Source organism: Populus nigra, chromosome 5 (assembly GCF_951802175.1).
Source record: "Populus nigra chromosome 5, ddPopNigr1.1, whole genome shotgun sequence".
In the NCBI taxonomy this organism is placed as follows: domain Eukaryota; kingdom Viridiplantae; phylum Streptophyta; class Magnoliopsida; order Malpighiales; family Salicaceae; genus Populus; species Populus nigra.
Window position 1 is genome coordinate 20277403 of NC_084856.1, and position 16657 is coordinate 20294059.

At 33.5% G+C, this 16657-nt stretch overlaps 3 protein-coding genes and 2 non-coding genes across 7 annotated transcripts; 1 reads left to right on the plus strand and 4 right to left on the minus strand.

The window, feature by feature from the left end:
- Positions 1 to 153: 153 nt before the first annotated feature.
- On the minus strand, positions 154 to 3637 carry LOC133694215 (ankyrin repeat-containing protein ITN1-like). Of its 2 annotated transcripts, none has more exons than XM_062115681.1 (8): positions 3431 to 3637; positions 2917 to 3015; positions 2317 to 2796; positions 2035 to 2184; positions 1767 to 1865; positions 1591 to 1638; positions 1084 to 1520; positions 154 to 1003 (listed from the first exon to the last, which is right to left on the minus strand). In XM_062115681.1, exons 2-8 carry the CDS (start codon positions 3011 to 3013, stop codon positions 380 to 382), a joined length of 1935 nt encoding a protein of 644 aa, XP_061971665.1. In that variant the 5' UTR covers positions 3014 to 3015; positions 3431 to 3637; the 3' UTR covers positions 154 to 379. The 2 variants fall into 2 exon arrangements, with proteins under 2 accessions (XP_061971665.1, XP_061971664.1); XM_062115680.1 differs by having other exon boundaries at positions 2917 to 3031.
- A 3304-nt stretch (positions 3638 to 6941) lies between these two features.
- LOC133694291 (protein MKS1-like) lies at positions 6942 to 8112 on the plus strand. The gene has a single exon (XM_062115779.1). The coding sequence runs from the start codon at positions 7220 to 7222 to the stop codon at positions 7856 to 7858; it is 639 nt and encodes a 212-aa protein (XP_061971763.1). The 5' UTR covers positions 6942 to 7219; the 3' UTR covers positions 7859 to 8112.
- A 2759-nt stretch (positions 8113 to 10871) lies between these two features.
- Positions 10872 to 10947, minus strand: LOC133695507 (small nucleolar RNA snoR80). The gene has a single exon (XR_009842458.1). It is a non-coding gene; the product is annotated as a small nucleolar RNA snoR80 (small nucleolar RNA).
- A 103-nt stretch (positions 10948 to 11050) lies between these two features.
- Positions 11051 to 11145, minus strand: LOC133695497 (small nucleolar RNA Z152/R70/R12). Its single transcript, XR_009842450.1, has one exon. It is a non-coding gene; the product is annotated as a small nucleolar RNA Z152/R70/R12 (small nucleolar RNA).
- An 891-nt stretch (positions 11146 to 12036) lies between these two features.
- Positions 12037 to 16239, minus strand: LOC133693511 (uridylate kinase PUMPKIN, chloroplastic-like). Of its 2 annotated transcripts, none has more exons than XM_062114731.1 (7): positions 15901 to 16238; positions 15398 to 15530; positions 15252 to 15305; positions 14685 to 14776; positions 13511 to 13737; positions 13023 to 13199; positions 12037 to 12447 (listed from the first exon to the last, which is right to left on the minus strand). In XM_062114731.1, exons 1-7 carry the CDS (start codon positions 16083 to 16085, stop codon positions 12338 to 12340), a joined length of 978 nt encoding a protein of 325 aa, XP_061970715.1. In that variant the 5' UTR covers positions 16086 to 16238; the 3' UTR covers positions 12037 to 12337. The 2 variants fall into 2 exon arrangements, with proteins under 2 accessions (XP_061970715.1, XP_061970716.1); XM_062114732.1 differs by lacking the exon at positions 12037 to 12447 and adding an exon at positions 12572 to 12886 and having other exon boundaries at positions 15901 to 16239.
- Positions 16240 to 16657: the final 418 nt, after the last annotated feature.

Here is a 16657-nt window from a genome sequence, read left to right on the forward strand (position 1 = left end):
AAGGTAAATATTAGATGAGCTTATTCACAATTGAATCCCAAAACAAACACATTTTATCAATTAAGTCCCAAATGTTTCAGACATTTTCAATTGAGTCCACCTGCCTTCGCATAATATCTATAAATCTAAGAAGATCCAGGCACCAGAGAGAAATAGAATCAAATTTGACTCCCTAATCCCTATGGAAAATGTAGTGAAGTCCTTTTATTATAGTTTTAGATAATAATTTGATACAAAAACTTGACAGCATCAACACACAACAGATTCTCCTCTCAATCCCAACAAGAGAGGATGAACAACATTCTCAAAATCTCTATTAGTAATTCATAAGCTACCTTGCTCTTTATATATGTATATTGACCAGAGGCTTGAGATGAATTCAAGACTGCTCAAAAGAACTCCACTTCTTGGGCCTGTTGAAAATGCCGGGTCCGTATGTTGAGAAGAAAATCTCAACAAGGAGAGGGAATTGTAGCAGAGCGAAAAGCGTGACAGGAAGACTAGCCAGCAATATAATCGGAAAGGAAATCCACGGAAAACGATCGCGAAGCATCATAAAAAGCGTAATGCCGAAGGTTATCATCATAGTTGCTATCGAAAAGAAAAGACAGGAAAGGCCTACAATCATTTTCGTAGGCAAGGACAAGAGGAAATCTTCCTCTCTGTACCGTGATGTCAGGATTCCTAAGAACATCAACAACGAAGATGTAGACGCAAACAATGACATTGCATCGGACACCATGAAGACCATGAACGAATTCCTGTGCAAGTATATAGGAATCCCTGAATACTGATCATATCCACCTGGAACAGTAAAGATCGCTGAAAACATTATGGTAGAAATAAGAGCAGCCACGACCGTGCAAGACTCAGATGTGTCCTTCATCCATCTCTCCCCTTCTTCCACTAATTTCCTGTGCTGTTCAGTGAATAAAGCTTGAGGTGTTCTATGGTTAAAATTTATCATCTCTCTGTACTTGGGTTGGACAATGCTCTCCACCTCCTGCAGTGCAGCAAACTCTTCTGAGAAATATGTGGAGTACATTCTGATGAAAAATCATCAACTATAGGAAGTAGGATTACCTTATACCATTGCAGCTCTCTTTGCATTTGTAATGCTGCACCCGAAACACGATCGAGCTGAGAGGAGGGTGCTAAGAATGCAGCTTGGTGTAAAATGTTGTTGTGATACTTGTCCCAAGAAGTTGCCATTGAGTTCTTCTTTGCTCCCATTTTGTATATAAGGCTGAATATCTTTTCTTGGCGTTGCAGGGTTGCATACAAGAATATGCCCCGGTTAAGATCATCCTCGCACCATATAACGTCAGGATAATGTCTAACAATCTCAACGATGAATTCAACAATTCCATGCTTAACAGCATTGAATACAGCCTTGTACACACCAATTTCTTTGAATTCTGATCTATGAAGAGTTGATATTTGTTCGCATAGGCAACACAGAACTGCTAGTGCTTGGCCATGTTTCAACTTCAGGTTATACATTTTCTTGATAGCTGGAACTGCAAGTATAATTTGGTTCAGGTTATTTTCGCATATAATTTGGTTATCTATTATTCAGAATTTACTTACCAAAAACCTTCAATCCCTTCCAAGCCATTACCAACAACTGGTCAGATGCTGCGAAGTCCATATAACATATATCAAAATGGAATTTCTGCTCTTATAAGGGAAAATAATGTAGTAACTATAAGAAACTGAAAACTTTTAAATCTCAGATTGACATCTCGTCATGTTTTATGGTATACCTCGTTTAACAATGTTCCTTCGATCAGTTGGTCCCTTATTCGGCCTCTCAATGTCCCCATGGCTGTGGCTAGAGGCAAGTGGATGAGGTACCCGGATACCTACAACAGGATAATGCCACAGTGAAGGATGTGAAAAGAAGAGCCAAACTGTCTTTCATAAAACCATCAGGTTTTTTTTGGCCTAATGGTCAAGTTCATCATGATTTTTGGAGATCATCCTCAATGGTATTATGTTTTGTTTGTAAACTGAGTGATAACAGCTGCATACCGTTGTATATCCATTGTTGCCACCAAGCAAGTTGAGTTCCACTGGGAAAAGCAGAAGGTTTTTGAGCAAGCATATCAAGAGCTGTGTCTTTGTCACTATCTTGATAAAAAGCCAAATGTGGGTAATGTTGAAGCAGATCCAAGGCAATATCTGCATGAGCATTAAACAATGAACCAAGAAAAGCGAACAACGGCTAAACAAGATAGAATTTTTAGGTGAACAGGAGGAGAAAACAAAAATATGATCAACCGATCTTATTTTTGGACTGAGCTCTTCTTATACCGTAGAGTTCGTCCATGATACATGTTGTGAGAAGCATAACCCCATTCTTATTGTTTGTAGCTGGACTGAGCTCTTCTTTCGGACTCACGCTGTACAGATAACGAACCATGCCTTTATGCCCATAGAGAGAAGCTACAACAACTGGGATGTGGCCATTCTGGTTTGCAACTTTAAGTAAACCTCCATTCTTTGCTACCAAGTCCTCGGCAATGCTTGTGATCCCTCCAATGGCAGCATAATTAAGAGCGGTGGCATTATTTCTGTTTCGGATTTCCAAGTCATCCGGATCTAACTGGTCCACCAGCTTCACAACAATCTCTCTGTGTCCAGCCAGAACCGCAACATGGAGGGCAGTATCCCCATCTGCTGAAATGCTAGCAGTCAGTCCATCAGGATGTTCTTCCAGGAACATCATTGTAGCGTCTAGGTCGCCCTTGTCAACAGCCTTGTATAGCGGCAGATACTGAATGTATTCCATATCTTTAATCTCAGCCAAGTTATAGCATCAAATGCGTTCTCATTAGTTATAGCATGAAACACATTGAATCATTTGTATTGAACACCAGACAAGATTTAAAGTTTGGAGGGTTAATTAATTACCATATTCCATGCTTGAGCTCTCCTTTGATTCTGAAGGCGCCCGTGATTTTAACTTGCGGGGTGACTTGCTTAAGGCCAAATCACTGTAAGGGTCCATATCTGTTGGAGAAATAGCCTATAGATATCATTGAAACTTACATCACATATTGTGACATAATTTGTTCACTAGGTAAACTAATTGAGTTATATTGTGCTTGACTTTCTACTTCCAGAGAGAATTTTTGGACATGCTCCCCTGCCACTACAGTGAATAACAGCCATAACAATGTGTGGGTGTGCACAAGCAGAAACTCTCAAAATTATGATACAAATCAATAAAATGGTGTATTTTTATCTCTAACAAGTGAGAATTCTGAAACATTGACAAGTATTTTAGGAGGTTATCAGTAGAAGTGAGATATCTTAAGAAGCGTGCACAGGCATGTGCCCTTTCAGGTTATTGGTCTGCTAAATACATAAATCTAATACACCAAACAGTTTGACTAAGAACTCAATATGCAAGTTCAATACTTACAGGAAGTACACTGTACAACCACTGCTTGCACTCGACAGGATTGGTTGCTGCAGACGAGGTGACCTCAAAATCTTGACAACTTCAAGGAAGTGAATCCAGATAATTTATAAGAGAGAGTGAGGCATGAAACATGAAAGAATAGAGGAAATCTCCATTTCAAGTAAATGAAACAAGCTTATGTTTCTGCTTTGGATTCTAACAAAGAAATGATTCTTTGTGTCTTTTGAAAGAGCTGACTGAGAACATATATAGGATCACAGTAATGTTTTCTTTCTACTGTGACCTGGATCTCATGTCCTCTTTAATGATTCTTGCAAAGGTTAAAGTTGAGAGAATAGATTTACGATCCAATTGTTCAAAGAAGATCAGTGTGCTTGCAGTCCAAGCAAGCCAAAGATTAGGGGTAGAAGACTCAGCTTCAAATACCTTTAGGAACAGCAAAAAAAAGGCATGGGATCATTGATATTAATATATATTTTCTTGCTAAAATCTTCTTTTTGTACATTTTGTTGGGTATAAACATTGAAGAAAGATGGAGTGATAGCTGGAAATCAAAAAGGATAGTTCCTGGTAAAGAAGAATAACTAAAACAGAAGTTTGCTCTTGCCGACAATAGCAATCATCCGAATGATTTGTGAGCACAGCGTTTCTTTCTTCCCTTCTTTACTCCTTTTCTCTTTTCTTGTTCGATTACTGCACAGAACTTCGAAATTCTTGCTCTTTTCTTTCTTTTAATTTCAGAGAATCGTTACAAGGATCGATTAATAATTTAACTGCTGGATTAATTTCCATACGAAAAGCTTAGTTAAGGCAAGTTCATTTCATAGATTGTACTTTTTATTATGGTAAATTTAGAATTATATAGATAGGGTGCCCGCACTATCTTACAAGTCTGCTCAATTTTTTTCAAATGCAAAAAAAATACAAAGCCAACACATGGCACTTATAAAAAAGCAAAAACAACATGAGATTCAAGTTATTGACTTGATTAAGTTTAATAAGCTTCATTAATTTAAATAATATGAATAAAAAATATAATGATAATAAATAAATTGATAAAAAAAATTAACAATGTAAAAAATATAAATAAAAAAACTTGCGCTTATCTAGGTCCCGGTTGCAATATTGGAGTAAATATGTCAAAAACAAAACCAAATGGAAGTATGAAGCTTAATTAGAAAAAAAAAAAAGATTTGTGTCAACCTGTTAACCTCGAGACCACATGTATAAGATTGAGGATAACCCAATAGAAAAGAAAAATGAAAAAAAAAAGCACGGAGATCAATTCTCAATAAATCAAATTATAAGAATGAAAAAGAAAAAAAAAACTCAATTTTAAAAAGAACCTAAAGAATAGATCAAATTCAAGCCGTGGTAACTTTCGTAACTTGTGACCCTGATCATGAGTTGTGGACCAACCCCATTAAATGAAATCAAATGATAGAGATAAAATCGAAGAAAAAAATCAATCAAAATAACAATCAAAATATAACAATCAAAATAATAAGAACTAAATTGGATACAAAAATCAAATACGAGTACACCTTTACATTTTTGTAAAAAGAAGAGAGAGAAAAGAGGAAGGAGAAGAAGAAAGTTGACCTAGGCCAAACCACTCCTTTGTCACCAGCACACGCAACAATGTTGGAAAGAAAACAGCACACTCCTTCTAATGCCACTTTGGAAGGCGTTGTTTTTGCACAGGGCAACACCACACATATTTTTTAAAGGGTGTAGGCGTCACCCACTCGTATACGCCAATAATGTTTTTAAAATAAACATCACAATTAATAAAAAGATTAAATTGTCTCTGTCCTTACATTTAAATTACAAGAAAACCAACTTAAAATGACGCAAATACCTCCCATACATCACTTTTTTTCTTGTTTTTTGAAGGTATATTTATTTTTATACTGTGCTTTAAAAAATAAAAAGACCGAATTGATCTTGACCATCCCTTTAACATTTTTAGCCTTTAAGGATAGATAAGTCATTTAATTGTCTATTTAAAGGTTTAAAGACCAAGTCACCCTTGATTAACCCTTAATTTTTTTTTCTTTTAAAGGTTTAGAAGTTATTTTACTATGCTTTTTAAAATTACAAAGAGAAATTTATTCCCGGTAAATTAAATAATGATAAATTAGTTAAATAAAAAGACAAAAATACCCTCAAAGTAAACTTAAGATTTTTCTTTGTTAGATTGTTAAAAAATAAGAAGTAATTATTCTATTCAAATGAGTAGTGCAATATGTCTAGTGCTCCAAGGATTTTACCATGGCAATCAATTTTTCTCAATTTCACATTTTGAAGAGGAATGCTATGTATAAGCCTATAAACCATGCCAAGGTTACAATGCTTTTTCAGCAATTTGTTTTCAGAAATTTAGTTATTTTTTATGATCTTCAAAAATTAATTTAATTTTACATCAGCTGAATAATTAAAGTAATATAAATTTTTATCTAATTCTGGTCTAAAAAACAACATACCAATATCTTTCTTTTTTTTGTTTCCTGAAGAAAATGAATATACAAATAGACTAATCACAAATCCAGCAAAGAATATTGGGTCTCTCACGTCCTTGTAATGAGACTTATATATAACACATTTATAAAAAGTCAACGATAAAGTTAATTTAATCATAAAAACTCTAAATTAAATGAGTTTTCTATGATGTGAGTCAATCCCCTGTTAGCATCTATATTAATTAATACTACCTTAAAAGACATAAAGCAATTTTTTTTCCAACAAGGTTCTTTTAGTTCTGGAGTTTTAAGTAAATTATGTGTCTGTTAATTTATTTTTTAATTAAAAATATTTTAAAATAATTTTTTTATTTATTTTTAATATTAATATATCAAAATCATTAAAAAATACCTGAAAAACATCAATTTAATATTTATTTTAGATAAAAAAAAACACTTTGAAAAATTGAAACTAACATGATATCAAACAAGTTTTATATATCTTTGCATATATAATTGGTGCATTAAATAATTTATTACAAACTTATTTGAATTTAAACTTAATAACCTGATTATCATGTTTATTTTTCTTATACTTGCTTAATCTAATATTTCAACTCCCTCACACTAAAAATAAAAATTAATCACACTTTCCTTCTCCTACTAGAGACTTTCACCGAACAAATCTTAGTTATAATAAGCTCAAATCAATTATTTTCATTAAAATAATAATATTTTATTATTTTATTTGATTAACCCAAATATTTTTAGAATGAATTAAACAAATTATTAGTCAAGTCAAACAAGTTTAACCAGGTAAATGACTTGCTTAATTGAACCAGGAAGTTGATATGAATTAGAACATGAATCCTTAAATTCTTAATTTTCTGAATATATTTGTGTCAAATTAGGTTAGGTTTAATAGCTATTTATAAAATTATTTTTTATTTTTTCAAATATACAATTTATATTTCAAAATCCAGTTTGATCCTAGGAGGTGAGGACTGCCTCCAAATAATAAAATATTGAAATTGAGAGAAGCCATCCATTTTGACTCAACTAGCAGAACATTCATTTCCTTGCAAGTACTTATATAGTGCCCATGATGTTTTGAGCTTTGACTTGTATTGTCTTCGATCAGATTTGTCTTTCAATTTTTTTTCTGATCTAAAATTATTATCAATATCAAAGCTTGCTAAGTGGCCAATCGTTTTGTTTTTTGTTGTCCAGCCACCGAAATAATTGCCCTGAACTTGGGGCATCCACACCACCTTTCACTTCATTTTTCTTTTCTTTTTTTCTCTCAATCCACCGTTGATCCTCCATCATGGACCCCTACCAGTATCCCACCACCGGCAAACCGCCACAACGGCCACCGCCACCGCCACCATCTCCAAAAAAAGAAATTCAAATCCAAGGCCCTAGACCTTCAGCGCTAAGACTCCACCAGGGCTCTCACAAAATCAAGAAGCCACCCCTCCCTCCTCAAAGACAACCTGTCATCATCTATGCAGTCTCTCCAAAGATCATCCACGCAGAGGAATCCAACTTCATGGCCGTCGTCCAGCGGTTAACAGGTCTCTCCTCCGCTGATTTCTCCCACGACGGGTCTGTTTCTCCAGCTGCAAGACTTGCTGCCACTGAGAAAGCAAGTCCAAGAGAATTAACGAGACCAAGTACCATTAATGATAGTAGTAATGATGATCTCATGGAGATGATTGAGGAACTGGATTTTGGTCAATTTCCAGGGATCTTGTCACCGGCACCAGCGGCGCTACCGCCGGTACCAACTGGGTTCTTCTCACCCGTGTCGACGGATGCAAATATTTCACAATCTTTCTGGAATGATAATTATAGTATGAGTCCATTATTTACGGCCAGCCCTTCAGGTTTCTTCTCAGGTTCTGGGATAGTTTCTCCTCTGCATTCACCAGATATTTTTAGCAGCCTGTTCATGGATCTCTAGACAAGAAAAGGAAAGGATTGTGAAGACTTTAGGGTTTAGTTTCGGATTGGATTCTTGTTTTGACCAAGACAAGAAGGGGTGGTTGGATTCTCGCATTGACTTTTATTTAGAAGACGATTCAAGATCAATAAGGTTTGGAAAAATTGTTGTAGATTTTGTTAGTGGTTTAAGGCTTTTGTGGTTAATTGCAACTTGTACCTATACAATTAGCAACATTTGGAGATATTTAATTTCTACCTACTCTTATATTTTTACTCTTTTTTTTTTTTTTTTGGAACTTTGTTTTCTTGGTTTTCCGTGGAGATGGTGTTCTATATTTAATGGTATTTATAGCTTTGATGGCTGGTGGGTCAAGTAAAAGGACACTTTTGGTCCACACTTCCTTGCTTAATTGCTCTTTCATGGTGGGTTGCTCATGCCTGAGGTGTTGCTTTGATCATCATGATGTCTCTTGAAGGAGAGTTTTCTACAGATTTAGTTTATGTTGATCGAAAGTAGTTTAATTGGTTGGGGAAAATATAGTCCATTGTTGTAATTGACTGATGTAAATGATTAGCCTCGTCTACAATACATATATCATAGCCTTTTTTAATGTATTTGAAAAGTAACAAAAATATTAAATTAATATTTTTTATAATTTTAATATATTGATATAAAAAATAAAAATTTTATTTTTAAGTATTTTAAAACAAAAATTACATTTTAAAAGTAATTTACATGACAATATCAAACATATCAAAGGGAATATTTAAAATTATAGTCTAAAGTATTTTTCAAAATTGTTTTTTACTTGAAAATAAATTAAAATTTTAGTTTTTTTGTTTATTTTTAACATCACTATATCAAAATCTTAAAAAAACACTAGAAAAATATCAATTTAATATTTTTTCAAGTCAAAAATATTTTTAGGTGTTTTTTTTTTTAATGACTCCATTAAATCCAAGAAACTTGATGTAACTCAGATTATAGTTCGGTTAAACTTAAAAAAATTAGTTGGCTTTTTTTATTGAAATAAACATGAATTAATCCACTAAATAGTGATCTATGCTTTAGCGTTTGGAAACGTGGGTCAACCCTTGTTTTTAAAAAATTCAAAAAATTGCTTTTACTAAAAACTAATTTTTTTTATGTTTTTGATCGTTTTGATACACTAAATTTAAAAATAATTTTTTAAAACATAAAAAATATATTATTTTAATATATTTCAGCATGAAAATATTTTTTAAAAGCAACCGAAACATAATTCCAAACAAACAAGCCATTAAATTATTGATAGGATTGGGTTTAACTTTGATTTCAGTAGTGATGATTTGTAAGGGAATCTACTATTTCTACAAGAAATCAGCTAGGAAAGTTGTCATCGTCGACTACCAAAGATGTAACGACAACCTTGAATATTAGTCTTTATCTGTACATCTAGAACATATATATATATATATATATATATATATATATATATATATATATATATATATATATATAGCCTAAGTCTAGGAGCAGCTTAATCTCCTCAATCTGTATTTATACACCTATTGTTTCAGCAGTAAAAAAAGAATAATCAATTTTTTTTATTGAATTCTCTATATGATTGATGTCTAATATATAATCCACAAGTTCGATCCACTCCAATTAAACGCGCTAAATCTTTTAGTCACAATTTCAAGTCAAGAAAATCATCTCAAGAATTCACCGCTAAACCGGAAACAGCAACCTACTCTGAAGTACTGAAATAAGAAATTTCGGGAAAACAGTCTTGGATATTATTTATTGGATTAGTTATTGTTTTTTAAAATATTTTTTTAGAAAATATATTAAAAATATATTTTTTTTAAAAAATAATCTTTTATATTAATACCAAAATAATTTAAAAATAACAAAAACAATTTAAAAAAATACAAAATTTTACAAAAAAACTTTCCAACTACAAAACACAGATAAAAAGTTAGACATCGTTTGTTTGCTGGAAAATATTTTTTTTAGAAAGTGAATTTCGAGAAATTGAATTCCGGAAAGTGAATTATTTTCCGATGTTTGGTAATATAATGGAAAATAAGTTGGAAAATACTTTCCAGTGTTTGGTTATGTCATGGAAAATGAATTGGAAAATAATTTTATTAATGTTTTATTTTTTTCAAGTTTATTGAAATAATGAGGAACAAATCTTATAAATTAAAAGTTGAATGAAAATGAAATAAAAAAATATTATTATTTCATAAATTATCTCAAATAAAATAAATAATAATCAAAATAATAAAGATCAAATCTAACAAATAAAAAAATTAAAGATGAAGAAATTAAAATAATAATAATTATCATTTTATAAATTATTTCAAATAAAATAAGTAACAATCAAAAGAATGAGGACTAAATTTAATAGAAAAAAAATTTAATTAAAAAATAATAAGGGAAAAGCAAATAATAATTATAAAAATAAGAACCAAGTTAATATATAAATTAAATTCTAAGAGATAAAATTGAAAAAAATATTCAAATATATATATATATATATATAAAAGTTTGAAGATCAAATTTAATATAATCCGCAAATAATATGATATTTTTAAATTTTTTATAATTTTTAAAAAGTGTTTTCTGCTCAAAATAAAAGAAAAACACTTTTTTAGAAACCAAATCAAATTTTTCTTTGACTGAAAAGTATTTTTCATTAATTAACTGTTTTAATGATAAATAAACACTAAAAAAATTTAAAAAGCACTTTCCAGAAAGAAAAAAAAAAAAGAGGCATTAAGCTTATTCCATAGAAAATCTAGCGATATAAAGAGTACATTTGATATTCTCTTTTATAATTTTTGGAACAACCATTATTTTCAACAATATTGTATTCAAATTGTATTATTTTTCTAATATTTTTTTAACATGAGCTATTTTTCTAAAATTTGTATGAAACTCTAGGAGAATTCTAAAATACCCCATGTATTAAATATAAAATGACTAAACGACAGCATGCTCACCATTCAATTTTACACGATTCATGTTCTCTGACAGAATCCACAAATATAATGATACCAATATGGTTCTAGCACCCAAGTCATTATGCCAGGAGGAACTGATAATCCCCCAGAATTGGTAATTGGTGCAAAATTTCATATGATTAACCCCAATGAACAATCATTTGAAACATAATTAACACCATAAACACAATTAAACCTAAGATTATAAGATGGGATTAGAGAGGCTCAGCGAAAGGAGAAGTCGTTTATAAAAGAGAGCTCACGACAAGAACACTGCGCTTCAACACATTTGGTGCTTAACCTCATCATAGCAACCGCATCCCTTGTGATACAAAAGGCATTGACTTGATAATGTCACTAAAATCCGCTAAGATAATTATGTTATCAACATTAGCCCAAATGAAAAAAAAGCTCTTTTTTTTCTCCCAAAAAAACCTGAACTATTCCACAAGAGAGATAGAAAGAGGGGTAAAAGGAGAATGAGCAAACAAGAAAGGTGCTCAGACAGCCAAGGGTTAGTAATCAAGTTACGGGAGAAGAAGCCCAGATCAGAAACTCTAGCCCACAAACAATTTGCTTCATCGCTATGGGAGTCGCGTAGAGGGAGTGGGATGGTTAGGTCAGGGCGGCGACGCAGTCTGTTGTCGTTGTTGTGACAATTGGTGGAGGAAAGGGGTTCTGGTGGTGGTGGTGGTGGTGGTGGTTGAATCAGTTTCATGACTGAGTTGAATCAAGTCAGATGACTTGAGGAATTTTGATAGAGAGAGAAAGGAAATGGAAAGAAAAGGGGGAATCCTTTTGCGTGAGAGAGAAAGCGGGATGAATTTGTAAGGGAGGGAAAGAATCGGGAATTTTAAAGGGAGGGAAGATAAATTTTATTTATTTTTTTAAAGATGTTAAATATTGGTGGGCGTATAAAATTCAAATACAAATAATAAGTTTTTAAACTATAACTGGTAATCTTAATACGAACCAAACTAGAAATTTTTCCTTTAATTTTATAAAAAATATGATTAGAAAAAATTTAAATAATACATTTGTGGTTTAAACATGAGTAAAAGGGGTGGATTCACCCCAAGAAATGAACACGTAAGTAAAAGACTGATCAAATTATTTTCCCTTCTTTGTTTTTTCTTTTTCCTCTAAAATTTCCTCTTTTCTTTTAAGGGTAGGAATAAGTTAGTTTCAAACTCTAATATATCAAAGTGAATAAGAATAAGTTGCTTGACCAACACTGCAACAAAATTTTCACCGTCAAAAATACAATGCAGTTCAAAAGAATCCAATATTTGACAAAATTATTTACAAAATTAACTTTAGTAGGTACCTCAGCTGGCAAATTTTGATGATGTTTTGGTTTCAACCCTGGCATGCTTTTATCTTCTAACTTCCAATGCAAGCTCCGAGATGCTTCCAACGAATAAGCTGTTTGCACAAGGAGCAAGTAGCCTCTAATCTAAAATCCTAAGCTACAATAGTTGAAGCAGCAAACAAATGGAAGTAATCATCATGTCCTTGCTACTGTTGAATTGCATGTCCCTCCAATCAACGTGCCAACCCTTTCTCCCTTTATTGCTTTTGCAATGTTACCCGGTTTGGATAGATTGAAGACAACAACTGTGATGAAGAAGCTCAGTGCAATAAGTCCCTTTTAGATGCTTTACGCTAAACATACCAATGATACACGCCACTAGAATTTTTCAGGAAAAGGAGAGGGAGGGAAGGGGAGAGCTGGCATCAGTTAAACAAAAATAAGGAACCATTCTCTTATGGTAACAATTTAGCTTCCCTGAGCACATGTGAGCCAGTGAACCTCTCTAAGGCAGCCACCTGACTCATTTCACCCATAAATGCAAAATGTTAAAATTCCACACAGATCATCATCCCAGATCACAAACCTTGGTAACGTGTCTATTAGCCAATCCTATGGATTTGAATGAGCGGTAGAATATCTTGGATCAAGCATCTTGTAAATTGTTAAAAAAAATCCCCAAAAAATGCAGGCCCAAGTTTCATACCCCTCAACAAATCCCTTTTCAGTGGCCACCTCCAACAGCTGCACAGGGCATGCAGGAAGGAAGGTTTACTTGTGCCTACAAATTAGTCAGATGCCTAATATGTCTTGGACATCTTTAAAATTTAGACAGATCTACCTACAGGCTACTATCTAGATGCAGATTATGTAGACATACCTGGAATATTATTTTCTTGGCACAAAGTAATGGCAGTCATGTCCATCACTGAAAGATCTTTTGAAGTCACCTCATGGTAAGTTAGATCTTCAAGAAGACGAGCATTTGGATTACGCTTTGGATCATCATCATAAACTCCATCAACATTTGTAGCTTTCAACACAACCTGTGCATTAACTGGAAGAACAATAGAAAATATCAGGGCAGTGAAATCATTTTTGTGCTAAGATACAAAAAGGTTATTTTGTCCTTCGATTGGAGTATATATTGGAAAAGAAAAAAAATTGTATATAAATATAAAGAATAAAAATACTAACATTTCAAAGTTTGCGCTAAGACACAATTTTGTATACTGAGGGGTCAACTAACGTTCAATATAGAAGTTTTTTATTGAAAAAGAATAAAATTAGCAAGATCAACAGGGGTTGCATATTAATTAAGAATGACAATGTGCAAAGTAAAACTCTGATACAGAAAATTAAACTTACTTTCTGCACAACGTAGTGCTGCAGCAGTATCTGTGGTGAAAAATGGATTTCCAGTTCCAGCTGCAAAAATCACAACCCTTCCTTTTTCCAAATGCCTTACGGCCCTTCTACGGATATATGGTTCTGCAACCTCTGACATGCGAAATGCAGTTTGAACCCTTGTTGGGATGCCAATACTCTCCATTGTTGCTTGAAGAAATATAGCATTCATGACAGTTGCCAGCATCCTATCAAGTAAAAAAAAGCAGAACACAAATAATGCAGCAGGGACATAAAGCTCCAAGGAAAGCATTTAGATTTCTGATAAATAACCACTTAATATCTACTGACTAAAATATCCTCGTGCCTATACAGGCTCAAAAGAGCTTTTAGATTTCAGATAACTAACCACTTACTGTCTTCTGAATAAAATATTCAGATAATATACCTATGTGTATCAATAATATAATTATAATAACCATCTGTACATTTTAATTGGTAAAAAATAATTGAAGAAAGCATTTATACGCAGCATGTTGAACAGAAAAACAGAACTGAAATTTTTACTTATGAGCTATGCTCAAGGTTGTCAAGTTGTATAAGGTCTATAACTTCATAAAAATGAAGCCTGTGTTGAAAAAAAAATAATGTGATCCAGAAAAGCTTTGCTCACGTATATGCTAGCTTATATTTTAAGTTAGCTTAAAAATAACTTATCTTTTATCATTGAAATCCCAGTTTCAAGCTCCTTTAAACCTAATAAACCAAGCTTTGTTGAAATCTTCTTCAACTGATTTTAGATTTGAGGATTAGGATAGCTAATGGGATCCAATTCCCATCCCTGGCAATAGTTGAGCGGCAGATATCCATGGTTAAAAGTCATGTGTGATTGCTGCTCATTATTTTTTATCAAAAGTTAACAGAAGTTTCCAATAGGTTAACCCAGAATTTGAGATTATTGGAACTAAAATCCAAGGACCAAGTAGATGTAGAAAGCAAAAGGGCACTAAAATGTAGTTAGGCCTGCTTTCTTTTGATAACATGTCAAAGATAAGATTGAGATCATTAAAACTTCTAATGGTTCCACCTTTTAGAATAAATTTCCAGATTGAAACCATTATAGAATGAGTGATCACTGGTATTAAACAAGTTTCCATGTGAAATAGAGAGGCAGCAAATCAATTCAGGAGAGTACCCAATGTAATCAGCTGATGACCGGTCAAGACCACTGCATCCTGCCCATGAAGATCCACGGAAGATATTCCCCCCACCAACAACAATTGCAACCTGCAGCAATGACCATAAATTATTTAGATGAAACAATTGATGGCCAAAAAGCATCCATCTTGTGTTCACAATCTCTATCCTGTAACAACCCCAATTAATATTAAATTTATTCTTGTCAGGCTTATTTACTTGACGAGATAACATTCCTCCCACCTAGCATATTGTCCACATCACATGGACCCTTTTTATCCAACACCAAAGCAGTTTACATGTTATAAGCTACACAAAAGCAAGAACCAGATATGAACTATGACACAAAAATTTCCACCAAAATGATCACCTAGCTTATGATTTGTACAGAAATCATCACACATGCCTTAGAAATGCCACAGTGAGATCACTAAAGTTTATTTTAGAAAACATTAAAAATAAAAATAATATCAATCACAACCATTAACTGCAATAAATTCAAGGAAAAATGAATTAAAAACAAATATATAGCAAGGAAAACTATACAAAGGTGTTGATGGTTAACCTCGATGCCAAGGCGTGTCACAGTTGCAACCTCCCTTGCAATCGCCATTGTAACCTGCATAATTACGAAAACTCATCTATCAGTGACCATCAAGAAATGAAGCCAGTAGGACCTTAAAATTAACATAATCATTCGCATTCCAAAACCTTAGGGTCAATATTCTGCATTTGGTCTCCTGCAAGTGCTTCTCCACTTACTTTAAGCAAAACCCTTTGCCATCTATAAGATTGCTCATTCATTGTCACCCCAAAGGGAGCCACTGATGACATTTGAGGCTGCCTGGTAACAAAAAGAAAATAATTTCTTAAAAAACACTAAGATTTAAAGTGTCTACAAAATGCCCAAATGCAGAAACTACATATAAATAGCAAAGCTAGAACAATGGTATTAAAGGCCACCGACAAGACTCTGCAATCCTGACTATATCATGTCGGGCCCACAATCATGCACTGTTCACAACACGCATCCAGGATTGCACAGTTGTGTCCATCGCAACCGCCCTCTAAAACCCATAAAAAGCCTGACCAAAAACCCATTGCTTCACACAGGCATTTTAACAAACACCCATAAGACATGAACACGAGCATAAACTTAAATTCCAGGAATCCATGACATCAAAATATAAACAAAAGCCATGTTAAGTTATTACCTTAGATTTATGGGGTCTGAAGTCGGACCCATTTCAGAAGAGCAATTAATCACCAACCGTCCATTTGAGCTTCGCTTACCCTTTATCAAGCGATGGTGATTAAACTTCACTGGACTCAAAGAAGAAGAAGGGGAGATAAAACTTAGTGAGGTAAGGGATGCAAATGAAGGAGCAGAGACGGCCATTGAAAACAGTAGTGGAAACTTAAAATAAGTGGCGGCAAAGCTGTCTGCTTCCGTTTATGGGGACTCTTGTGAGTTTCTCTATCTCTAGCAGCAAGATAATTGCTTTGTTTTTTAGATTTTATTTATTTAGTTATTGGAAGAGATAATAATGGCATCTTGGAGAAAAAAAAATTCTCGTGCGGAAAATAATAGCCATCTAGAAAACGACACCACAAAATATCATCCATATTTGTATTTTGTGCTAATTTTTCTTCCATAATTTTTAAAGGGAAGACTACAGATCAGTCCTCACAATATATGCTTGTTAACATATTAGTATCTGATGTTCAAACACTCGCTAATTCTTCCCTGTACTTTCTTTAAGTTCATTTCCTTAAGATTCCTTCATGTAATTAAATTATAAAGGTTTTCTATTGCAAGGGTGTGATTAAGAAAGGTACTTGAGGGCATAGCTGTTGTGGTCAATCGTGTGACTTGTTCCGTCCCCGTCCCGGGTTCGACCCTCTATGTGCACGCCTGTCATCCCCGCGGTGCCTAACCTGCCCCTGGGCTTGCAAGATGTCCAGTGGGCC

What these genes read in the sequence shown, in the direction of transcription:
- LOC133694215 (XM_062115681.1), bottom strand. Translation starts at nt 3,013, where the DNA reads ATGGACCCTTACAGTGATTTGGCCTTAAGCAAGTCACCCCGCAAGTTA. An exon ending in GAGCTCAAGCATGGAATATG is followed by an intron (nt 2,797 to 2,916) that starts GTAATTAATTAA and finishes CTGAGATTAAAG; the next exon opens with ATATGGAATACATTCAGTAT. An exon ending in AAGGAACATTGTTAAACGAG is followed by an intron (nt 1,639 to 1,766) that starts GTATACCATAAA and finishes TGGACTTCGCAG; the next exon opens with CATCTGACCAGTTGTTGGTA.
- LOC133694291 (XM_062115779.1), top strand. Translation starts at nt 7,220, where the DNA reads ATGGACCCCTACCAGTATCCCACCACCGGCAAACCGCCACAACGGCCA.
- LOC133693511 (XM_062114731.1), bottom strand. Translation starts at nt 16,085, where the DNA reads ATGGCCGTCTCTGCTCCTTCATTTGCATCCCTTACCTCACTAAGTTTT. An exon ending in TCATCAGCTGATTACATTGG is followed by an intron (nt 13,738 to 14,684) that starts GTACTCTCCTGA and finishes TTTACTTGATAG; the next exon opens with GATGCTGGCAACTGTCATGA. An exon ending in AGCACTACGTTGTGCAGAAA is followed by an intron (nt 13,200 to 13,510) that starts GTAAGTTTAATT and finishes TTGTTCTTCCAG; the next exon opens with TTAATGCACAGGTTGTGTTG.